The 12183-nt window shown below is 42.5% G+C and overlaps 1 protein-coding gene across 3 annotated transcripts in view; it reads left to right on the top strand.

Annotated features, from left to right (window-relative positions):
- Positions 1-473: 473 nt before the first annotated feature.
- Positions 474-12183, top strand: part of mboat1 (membrane bound O-acyltransferase domain containing 1) — a 27261-nt gene continuing 15551 nt past the window's right edge. Inside the window, exons 1-7 of one of the 3 annotated variants that reach the window (XM_042317763.1) lie at positions 476-632; positions 863-980; positions 1286-1431; positions 1607-1684; positions 3978-4073; positions 10253-10308; positions 10447-10501. In XM_042317763.1, coding sequence (XP_042173697.1) covers positions 891-980; positions 1286-1431; positions 1607-1684; positions 3978-4073; positions 10253-10308; positions 10447-10501 — 521 coding nt within the window. In that variant the 5' untranslated portion in view covers positions 476-632; positions 863-890. Of the gene's footprint in view, positions 981-1285; positions 1432-1606; positions 1685-3977; positions 4074-10252; positions 10309-10446; positions 10502-12183 lie in introns of all 3 variants that reach the window. The other 2 variants (XM_042317765.1, XM_042317764.1) reach the window with 2 other exon arrangements.

The following is a 12183-nucleotide window of genomic DNA, read 5'->3' as shown; positions in this document are numbered from 1 at the left end:
TAATCAAAAGGGATGTGGAATGAGAAGGGATAACCTGACCTGACCTATGACTTGACCCACATCTTGTGTATTACTGCCCCCCCCCCCTCCCCTCCCAAGTTGGAAGAAGTGACGTCACAAAAACGATACAACCTTTCAGTCCACTAAGACAAAAACTTTCTATCACTGAAACTGAAACTAATTAATATCAAACTTTTTTTTATTTTTTATTATACAACTTAAACTAAATAAAAACGATCAAATCAGATTTGAAAGTTAAATTAAATTAAACTGAATTCAAAGTAAAAAAAAAAAAAAAACGAATAGCAATAAAAACGAATATAAAAATAAAAATATATATAATAACCTTGGACCACTAGCTTTTGGGATTCTATTTCAATTCCAGTCATTTCAGAAAGTAAACCACATTCCAATTTGAATGTACTTCCTGAATTGTCTGGAATACACCCCCAACCCTGCGACCTACTCCTTGTGAACATTCAACACAACTGTGTCAACGTTCAGAAACTAGATCAGTAGGTGGGATAATGTCGAGTTATTAGAGGGGAGGGGGCCATCCCATCTGCCACCTACTGTTCCTGTTGCTCCTGCCTCAGTCCGTGATACAACTGACAGCTCTGTACCACGCCTTGGTAGGCTACTGGCTATATTAGCGGTCAGCACTAATTCTCGTATATTTGCCAACTGTCACAATAGCATATTGTTGTTAACTACGACTGCACAGAGAGGACGTGGAGTTTTTCTTGAGTCGGCATAAATGCTCGGGATGTATTTCAATCAATGAACAGCAATGAGATTGTAGAAGCGCTTTATTTATTTCTTTGGTAAAACATTTATTTCTTTCTTCTTTTTTTTTACGGAGGAGCGACTTCAAACCTTTACCATGCATAATGGACGAGTTGACAACCTCTTCGTTTAAAACTACCGGTTCCAAATGGTTGCTTCCAGTCAGCGATTTCTTTGGATTCCCATTGGATCAGGTAATCTACACTTTTCCAAAATGTGAGAAAAAAAAAATCGATTGGCTTAAAGTCAGTTATTTTAATGTAAAAATGATCATATTAAGTGTCTTGTCCTGCCATAACTCTGGAATGACATGACAACATTCTGGTCATCTGACTTGGCATTTACACACATTACATTACAGAGATATTCTGCTTGTATCCAAACTAAACACAGAATAGAATTGAAAGATTCTGTTGTCCTAAGGCAAAAACACACAATATGAATGTATGTAGAGTCTTGTCAATATCTCATGTCTGGGGGCGTCATGTCTCCGATGCAGGTGAACTTCTTGGCATGTCAGGTGTTTGCCCTTGGTGCATCCTTCTGGTTCCGTCTTTACCTCAGCCCTCAGTTTTCCAGCCCCGTGGTCCGTCATGCCGTCGCCACACTCTTTGGCCTCTCCTTTGTCATATTCTGTTTTGGCTGGTAAGGATCACTCTGGTGCACTGGTTAGATTATAGGGTATACAGGTTAAAACAATGGTCGGTCGGGTCACTTTGTTGAATGGAGGACACTATAACAGATGGACCCAGTTTAGTCCTAATCACCCAGTTTTTAACAGTAACCTATCATTTGTTTTGTGTTGTTTTGGTCGCTGCAGGTATGCAGTCCATATCTCCATCTTGGTGATGGTTTGCTACAGGATTCTGGTCACAGCTGACATCCACAACATTCACAGGTAAACACACACCACCACGTCTCCCATGCAGACACTTGTAATAACATCTTAACCACATGGGTCCTTCTTTGCTAACATGTTGATGACAAGTTAAGCTAGATAGGAAGTGGTAGCTGGACCAGACTGTCTCTATATCTCTCTGTCTCTGTCTTGCTCTTTGTCTGTCTGTCTGTTTCTCTCTCTCTCCTCTCTCTGTGTCTGTCTGTCTGTTTCTCTCTCTCTCCTCTCTCTGTGTCTGTCTGTCTGTTTCTCTCTCTCTCCTCTCTCTCTCTGTGTCTGTCTGTCTGTCTCTGTCTGTCTGTCTCTCTCTGTCTGTTTCTCTCTCCTCTCTCTCTCTGTGTCTGTCTGTCTGTCTCTGTCTGTCTGTCTCTCTGTCTGTCTGTCTGTCTGTTTCTCTCTCTCCTCTGTCTCTCTGTCTGTCTGTCTGTCTCTGTCTGTCTGTCTCTGTCTGTCTCTGTCTGTTTCTCTCTCTGTCTCTGTCTGTCTCTGTCTCTCTCTGTCTGTCTGTCTCTCTGTCTGTTTCTCTCTCTCTCTCTCCTCTCTCTCTCTGTCTCTGTCTGTCTCTGTCTCTGTCTGTCTGTGTCTGTCTGTGTTTAGGTCCTGGAATGTGATGAATGTAGGTAGAAAACAGAACAGTAACACTGATGAGGTTTTCCATGAGGGATTCCTTGGAGGAGTCTAGATAGAGACGGCATTGTTCCCTGTGCCATCGCCCATGGCCTCGCCCACTCCAGTTAAAGAAAGATGGGTCATTGGGTTGTGGGTTACTGTGTGCTGAAAGACCATGGTTCACCATACAGCATGTGTGTGTACTGTCCATCTCCAGTTGTACTTGAAGGTGATTGCTAAGATCAACACGATCCATTCCACCTCGTAGTTGATCTTTCTCCCGTATGCAGATGAGGAACTACCAGACTAAAACATGAAAAGGGTTTCATTCATTGAAAGCGCCACTCATTATTAGCATAGAGGGATGTTGGATGTTACTCTGTGGCTACATGTTCGCAATCTGAATTACATATTAAATATGAGTTTTTATTTTATTTTATTTCACCTTTATTTAACCAGGTAGGCCAGTTGACAAAAAGTTCTCATTTACAACTGCGACCGGGCCAAGATAAAGCAAAGCAGTGCGACACATACAACAACAGAGTTACACATGGAATAAACAAACGTACAGTCAATAATACAATAGAAAGTCTATATACAGTGTGTGCAAATGAGGTTAGGCAATAAATAGGCCATGGTGGCGAAGTAATTACAATTTAGCAATTAAACACTGGAGTGACAGATGTGCAGAAGATGAATGTACAGGTAGAGATACTGGGGTTGAAAGAAGAAAAAAGAAAATGAATAACAGTGTGGGGATGAGGTAGTTGGATGGGCTATTTACAGATGGGCTAAGTACAGGTGCAGTGATCTGTGAGCCGCTTTGACAGCTGGTGCTTAAAGTTAGTGAGGGAGATAAGAGTCTCCAGCTTCAGTGATTTTTGCAATTCATTCCAGTCATTGGCAGCAGAGAACTGGAAGGAGAGGCGGCCAAATGAGAAATTGGCTTTGGGGATGACCAGTGAAATATACCTGCTGGAGTGCGTGCTACGGATGGGTGTTGCTATGGTGACCAGTGAGCTGAGATAAGGCGGGACTTTACCTAGCAAAGTCTTATAGATGATTTGGAGCCAGTGGGTTTGGTGACGAATATGAAGCGAGGGCCAGCCAACGAGAGCATACAGGTCGCAGTGGTGGGTAGTATATGGGGCTTTGGTGATAAAATGGATGGCACTGTGATAGACTACATCCAGTTTTCTGAGTAGAGTGTTGGAGGCTATTTTGTAAGTGACATCGCCAAAGTCAAGGATCGGTAGGATAGTCAGTTTTACGAGGGTATGTTTGGCGGCATGAGTGAAGGAGGCTTTGTTGCGAAATTGGAAGCCGACTCTAGATTTAATTTTGGATTGGAGATGCTTAATGTGAGTCTGGAAGGAGAGTTTACAGTCTAACCAGACACCCAGGTATTTGTAGTTGTCCACATTTTCTAGGTCACAACCGTCCAGAGTAGTGATGCTAGTCGGGCGGGTGGGTGCGGGCAGCAATCGGTTGAAGAGCATGCATTTAGTTTTACTAGCATTTAAGAGCAGTTGGAGGCCACAGAAGGAGAGTTGTTTGGCATTGAAGTTCGTCTGGAGGTTAGTTAACAGTGTCCAAAGAAGAGCCAGAAGTTTACAGAATGGTGGGATGTAGGATGCTACTCTGTAGCTACATGTTCTCGATCTGATTTAAATGTCTCCTCCAGGTATACTATGATCATGGCCGTCAGCTACCTCGCAGTGTGTCAGGTGAGCAGAGTCTTCATCTATAACTATGGGATCCTCTCAACAGACTTCTCTGGGTAAGTAGCCATGTTGTTCCAGATCAAGACAGGTTTACTGGCAGTACTCCAGACCGGTCTCCAGACTACATATTGAGTGTCTTGGTTTTGTCTCTGTTGGAAACATTGTTTTACTCTGTCTTGACTCTGACAACGAGGACTCGTCATTTCTTTCCGAGACCAGCAGAGTAAAAATACTCCTAATTATCAGCTCCCATTCAGTCAGTGGATAAAACTGCCTCACCAGGTATTGACACTTGTTCACGACACAGTAATATCTTATCGCCTGTTGAAACCTAGCTTCTTACTTTACTCCTTACGTTACACTGTCCTTTACTCCTGACGTTAATCCTGACGTTATACTGTCCTTTACTCCTGACGTTACACTGTCCTTTACTCCTGACGTTAATCCTGATGTTACACTGTCCTTTACTCCTGACGTTACACTGTCCTTTACTCCTGACGTTATACTGTCCTTTACTCCTGACGTTACACTGTCCTTTACTCCTGACGTTACACTGTCCTTTACTCCTGACGTTACACTGTCCTTTACTCCTGACGTTACACTGTCCTTTACTCCTGACGTTATACTGTCCTTTACTCCTGACGTTAATCCTGACGTTATACTGTCCTTTACTCCTGACGTTACACTGTCCTTTACTCCTGACGTTAATCCTGACGTTACACTGTCCTTTACTCCTGACGTTAATCCTGATGTTACACTGTCCTTTACTCCTGACGTTAATCCTGACGTTATACTGTCCTTTACTCCTGACGTTAATCCTGATGTTACACTGTCCTTTACTCCTGACGTTACACTGTCCTTTAATCCTGACGTTATACTGTCCTTTACTCCTGACGTTACACTGTCCTTTACTACTGAATGACCTAATGTTACTGTCCTTACCCTGACGTTATACTGTCCTTTACTCCTGACGTTAATACTGTCCTTTACTCCTGAATTAATCCTGACGTTACACTGTCCTTTATCATACTGACATTAATCCTGTTGTTATACTGTCCTTTACTCCTGACATTACAACCTAATACGTTACACTGTCCTTTACTGAATGTGACGTTACACTGTTTTATCCTGAATGTTACACTGTTGTTTTTTTATCATACTGAATGTTACACTGTCCTTTATCATACTGAATGTTACAACCTACTGTCCTTTTGTTGTTGTTTATTGTTGTTTATCATACTGAATGTGTACAACCTAATATTGTTGTTGGTTATCATACTGAATGTGTACAACCTAATGTTGTTGTTGTTTATCATACTGAATGTGTACAACCTAATATTGTTGTTGTTTATCATACTGAATGTGTACAACCTAATGTTGTTGTTGGTTACCTAATGTTGTTGTTGTTTATCATACTGAATGTGTACCACCACATGTTGTTGTTTATCATACTGAATGTGTACAACCTAATGTTGTTGTTGTTTATCATACTGAATGTGTACAACCTCATGTTGTTGTTGTTTATCATACTGAATGTGTACAACCTCATGTTGTTGTTGTTTATCATACTGAATGTGTACAACCTCATGTTGTTTATCATACTGAATGTGTACAACCTCATGTTGTTGTTGTTTATCATGTTGTTGTTTATCATACTGAATGTGTACAACCTCATGTTGTTGTTTATCATACTGAATGTGTACAACCGCATGTTGTTGTTGTTTATCATACTGAATGTGTACAACCTAATGTTGTTGTTGTTTATCATACTGAATGTGTACAACCTCATGTTGTTGTTGTTTATCATGTTGTTTTTTATCATGTTGTTGTTTATCATACTGAATGTGTACCACCACATGTTGTTGTTGTTTATCATGTTGTTGTTGTTTATCATACTGAATGTGTACCACCACATGTTGTTGTTGTTTATCATGTTGTTGTTTATCATGTTGTTGTTTATCATACTGAATGTGTACCACCACATGTTGTTGTTTATCATACTGAATGTGTACAACCTAATGTTGTTGTTGTTTATCATACTGAATGTGTACAACCTCATGTTGTTGTTGTTTATCATACTGAATGTGTACAACCTCATGTTGTTGTTGTTTATCATACTGAATGTGTACAACCTAATGTTGTTGTTGTTGTTGTTGTTTATCATACTGAATGTGTACAACCGCATGTTGTTGTTGTTTATCATACTGAATGTGTACAACCTAATGTTGTTGTTTATCATACTGAATGTGTACAACCTCATGTTGTTTATCATACTGAATGTGTACAACCTCATGTTGTTGTTGTTTATCATGTTGTTTTGTTTATCAATGTGTACAACCTCATGTTGTTGTTGTTGTTTATCATACTGAATGTATACCACCACATGTTGTTGTTGTTTATCATGTTGTTGTTGTTTATCATACTGAATGTCTACAACCTCATGTTGTTGTTGTTTATCATACTGAATGTATACCACCACATGTTGTTGTTGTTTATCATGTTGTTGTTGTTTATCATACTGAATGTCTACAACCTCATGTTGTTCTGAAATATGAACACAGAAATACTTACTTACTGACTGTATTGTCCCCAGGGGGGAAACTGTGTTCCAGTGTCATGTACACACTTTAGCTTTACTTTACTGACTTTATTGTCCCCAGGGGGGAAACACACTTAAAGTGATGTTTAAATACAAAACAAAATGGACAAAACAACTTTCATAACAGTTACATACCAATAAAAATAATAATAGTAAGAAATAAGAAATAAAACCTGAAATAAAGAAGAAGAGACTAGCCTGCTGGCCTTACGGAGTCAATGGGAACATCAGCCTGCTGGCCTTACGGAGTCAATGGGAACATCAGCCTGCCGGCCTTACGGAGTCAATGGGAACATCAGCCTGCTGGCCTTACGGAGTCAATGGGAACATCAGCCTGCCGGCCTTACGGAGTCAATGGGAACATCAGCCTGCTGGCCTTAACATCAGCCTGCTGGCCTTACGGAGGGAACATCAGCCTGCTGGCCTTATGGGTCAACATCAGCCTGCTGGCCTTATGGAGTCAATGGGAACATCAGCCTGCTGGCCTTACGGAGTCAATGGGAACATCAGCCTGCTGGCCTTACGGAGTCAATGGGAACATCAGCCTGCTGGCCTTATGGAGTCAATGGGAACATCAGCCTGCTGGCCTTACGGAGTCAATGGGAACATCAGCCTGCTGGCCTTATGGAGTCAATAGGAACATCAGCCTGCTGGCCTTATGGAGTCAATGGGAACATCAGCCTGCTGGCCTTACAGAGTCAATGGGAACATTCCCCGAGCTATTTAGGAGGGATATCACACCTGGCACAAATGATTGTCTCGTTCTGTTTTTCCTGCTGAGGGGTGCCCTTTACCTGCGCCCAGAGGGGAGTAATTCAATACTGGACATTTTCAACTCTTATAATGGTGGAGAATTGACCAAATTACTATGATGGTCTTGAATTGGACTCTCATTGTTCTGGTCTAGACTCGGTCCCAGACCCCTAGTCCCCCCCTCCCGGTTCCAGACCCCTAGTCCCCCCCCGGTCCCGGTCCCGGTCCCAGACCCCTAGTCCCCCTCTCCCGGTCCCAGACCCCTAGTCCCCCCTCCCGGTTCCAGACTCCTAGTCTCCCCCCCCCCCCGGTCCCAGACCCCTAGTCCCCCTCCCGGTCCCAGACACCTAGTCCCCCCCTCTCGGTCCCGGACCCCTAGTCCCCCTCCCGGTCTCGATTCGCTCCGTCTTTGATCTTGAACAACACTGATTACTGGATTGTGGAATTAGTGTTTATTGAGGTTTTCATGGACTGTGTTTTTACATGGTACAGAATACAGATAAGGATCTGCATTAGAGCTTCCTCAGTCCGTACTGAATCAGCTGACTCACTGCTTTAATCTGCACAGTGACAACAGCACTATCCAACTCACTTTTTTCCTCAGTCTCAACCTTCTTTAACCTCAGTTTTTTTCTAGATTTGTATGTTTTACTAGATTAATTTATTTGTTCCCACCTCTCTCTCGCTCTCTTTCTCCTTCTCTCTCTCTCGCTCTCTTTCTCCTTCTCTCTCTCCTTCTCTCCTTCTCTCCTTCTCTCTCTCCTTCTCTCCTTCTCTCTCTCTCCTCTCCTTCTCTCCTTCACTCTCTCTCCTTCTCTCTCTCTCCTTCACTCTCTCTCCTTCTCTCTCTCTCCTTCACTCTCTCTCCTTCTCTCTCTCTCCTTCACTCTCTCTCCTTCACTCTCTCTCCTTCACTCTCTCTCCTTCACTCTCTCTCCTTCACTCTCTCTCCTTCTCTCTCTCTCTCTCTCTCTCTCTCTCTCTCTCTCTCTCCTTCTCTCTCTCTCTTCTCTCTCTCTTCACTCTCTCTCTCCTTCACTCTCTCTCTCCTTCACTCTCTCTCTCCTTCACTCTCTCTCTCCTTCTCTCTCTCTTCACTCTCTCTCTCTCCTTCACTCTCTCTCTCTCCTTCACTCTCTTCTCTCTTTCACTCTCTCTCTCTCATTCACTCTCTTTCTCCTTCACTTCTCTCAGAGACTCTCTCTCTCTCCTTCTCTCCTTCAAATCTCTCTTTCATCAGCTCCTTCAAACTCTCTCTCTCCTCTTCATCTCTCTCTCTCCTTCTCTCCTCTCCTTCAACAATACTCTCTCCTTCACTCACTTTGCTTCAATGCTCTCTCTCTCCTTCTCTCTCCTTCTCTCTCTCTCTTTCTCTCTCTCTCCTTCGCTCTCCTTCTTTCTCTCTTTCTCTCTCTCATATATATGTTTGAATCTGCCACTCCCCCCTGGTTAGTTTCTGTCTGTTATCTGCAGGTTTTCTTGGTTCTTGCAGAGATTGTGAAGCACTGCCCTAAACAAATAATACAGCTGATAAAACAGTCAGTTAGTTTAACAGTACCTGCCGCTGCCATGCTTGCTATACTGTTGCTATTCTTTGCCAATGCTAATGCTAATTATGCTATTATATGCTATGCTAATTATGCTATTATATGCTATGCTAACTATGCTATTCCTAACCCTAATCAATGCTAACCTTCGCTAACAAACTGTGCTTTCTCTGCAGACTGCAGGCAGGCTGAATGGTGAATGAGCTGAATCACACTGTACTGCTGTTGACTGGATAGACAGCACCATCACTGGGATCTGATGCTCCATTCACGTCCGTTGCTCTGCTTTTTCTCAGTCCATCTGGCTACTATCAGCCCTGTTTCTCACTGTGCCTGCTTAGACTATAACCTCCAATCTCATACACATTGAAATACGGTGTATTTGTGTTAACACATTGTGATATTCTATTGTGATGTAATGTAGAACACCTGGTTGTTTTAGATGGGTTCTAGAATCAATCAGCATATTAGTGATGTAATGTAGAACACCTGGTTGTTTTAGATGGGTTCTAGAATCAATCAGCATAGTAGTGATGTAATGTAGAACACCTGGTTGTTTTAGCTGGGTTCTAGAATCAATCAGCATAGTAGTGATGTAATGTAGAACACCTGGTTGTTTTAGCTGGGTTCTAGAATCAATCAGCATAGTAGTGATGTAATGTAGAACACCTGGTTGTTTTAGATGGGTTCTAGAATCAATCAGCATAGTAGTGATGTAATGTAATCACAGTGCTAGAGGTATCATTACAGACCCTGGTTCGATCCCGGACTGTATCACAACTGGCCGTGATCGGGAGTCCCATAGGATGGCGCACAATTGGCCCAGCGTCATCCTGGTTAGGGTTTGGCCTGTGTCGGCCGTCATTTGTAAATAATAATTAGTACTTAACTGACTCGCCTAGTTAAATATATATTTTAAGATCAGCATGGTAGCATGGGATGTAGGTTCATTCCCTAATAGTGTGTCTGTGTGTCACATCCTCTGATGCCAACGTTCTTGACCTGACAATGCCAGTCAGTGTCTACAGCTCACGTAACACAACCATACAAAGGACATGCGCACACACACACACACACACACTCTCTCTCTCTCTGTAAGTGCATGCCATGCTCTCGCACAGAGCGTGTGTGTGTGTGTTCCTGCATGTGTCACACCAACAAAGAGGTTATTCTATGTGAACGTCTGAATGAAAAGCACCAAAGAATGAGTGATAATGTATTCCTCATGTACAGTTAGGCTGTAATGAAATGCTTTTCACATTCCATTTCTGTCCCTGTTAATGTCCTCAGTGAGCATTCGACTTTATAAACTAAATATTGTGTTTCCTCCCTTCAGGCCGTTGATGATAATTACCCAGAAAACCACTATGTTAGCTTTCCAAGTGCATGATGGTAAGGAATGTCCAGGGGATTGTAAGGGATCCTCTTCTTCGTTTTCTTACAACATCTTGTGGTTTTGTCTTTGTTCTTTTGATGTTTGGGTTGAAAAAAACGATATCTCTCTCATCCCTACGTCTCCACGGTTTCCAGGTATGTGTAAAAAGCGCGAGGACCTCACGGCCGATCAGAGGCTCCATGCTGTAGAGTATGTATTCATTACGGTATATACATTTAACTTCCATAGACATGCATTGCCATGTGCGTTGGCTCAGTGTTGATGACAGGAACACAGGTTGTGTAGACTTCTGAAATCCACAGCATGACATCTACCGTACACATCTACTGTACACATCTAGCATACACAACTATCGTACACATCTACCGTACACATCTACCGTACACATCTAGCATACACAACTATCGTACACATCTACCGTGCACATCTAGCATACACAACTATCGTACACATCTACCGTGCACATCTACCGTACACATCTAGCATACACAACTATCATACACATCTATCGTACACATCTACCGTACACATCTACCGTGCACATCTAGCATACACATATCCGTACACATCTACCGTACACATCTACATCTACCGTACACATCTAGCATCTACATACACACTACCGTACACATCTACCGTGCACATCTACCGTACACATCTAGCATACACAACTATTGTACACATCTACACATCTACACATCTACCGTGCACATCTACCGTACACATCTACCTACACATCTACCGTACACATCTACCGTACACATCTACCGTGCACATCTACCGTACACATCTACTCTCTACCGTACACATCTACCGTACACATCTACCGTCACATCTACCGTACACATCTACGTACACATCTATCGTACACATCTACCGTACACATCTACCGTACACATCTACCGTACACATCTAGCATACACAACTATCGTACACATCTACCGTACACATCTACCTACCGTACACATCTACCGTACACATCTACCGTACACATCTACCGTACACATCTACATCTACCGTACACATCTACCGTACACATCTACCGTACACATCTACCGTACACATCTACCATACACATCTACCGTACACATCTACCGTACACATCTACCGTACACATCTACCGTACACATCTACTACACATCTACCATCTACATCTACATACACATCTACCGTACACTATCTACATCTACCTACCGTACACATCTAGCATATACACATCTATCTACCGTACACATCTACCGTGCACATCTACCGTACACATCTAGCATACACATCTACCGTACACATCTACCGTGCACATCTACCGTACACATCTACATCTACCATACACAATCTACTGTACACATCTACCTACCGTGCACATCTACATCTACCATACACATCTACCACATCTACATCTACCGTACACATCTACCGTACACATCTACCGTACACATCTAGCATACACAACTATCGTACACATCTACCGTACACATCTACCGTACACATCTACCGTACACATCTACCATGCACATCTACTGTACACATCTACCGTACACATATACATCTACTGTACACATCTACTGTACACATCTACCGTACACATCTACCATCTACTGTACACATCTACCATACACATCTACCGTCCACATCTACATATACCATACACATCTACCGTACACATCTACCATCTACTGTACACATCTACCATACACATCTACCGTACACATCTACCATACACATCTAATGTACATGTCTACCGTACACGTCTACCGTCCACGTCTACCATACACGTCTACCGTCCACATATACACCTACCATACACATCTACCATCTACCGTACACATATACATATACCATACACATCTACCATCTACCGTCCACATCTACAT

The sequence above is a fragment of the Oncorhynchus tshawytscha genome, unplaced genomic scaffold (genome assembly GCF_018296145.1).
Source record: "Oncorhynchus tshawytscha isolate Ot180627B unplaced genomic scaffold, Otsh_v2.0 Un_contig_2087_pilon_pilon, whole genome shotgun sequence".
NCBI classification, from domain to species: Eukaryota; Metazoa; Chordata; class Actinopteri; order Salmoniformes; family Salmonidae; genus Oncorhynchus; species Oncorhynchus tshawytscha.
The sequence above is the reverse complement of the archived record's forward strand: the minus strand, read 5'-3'. Positions and strand labels throughout refer to the sequence as shown.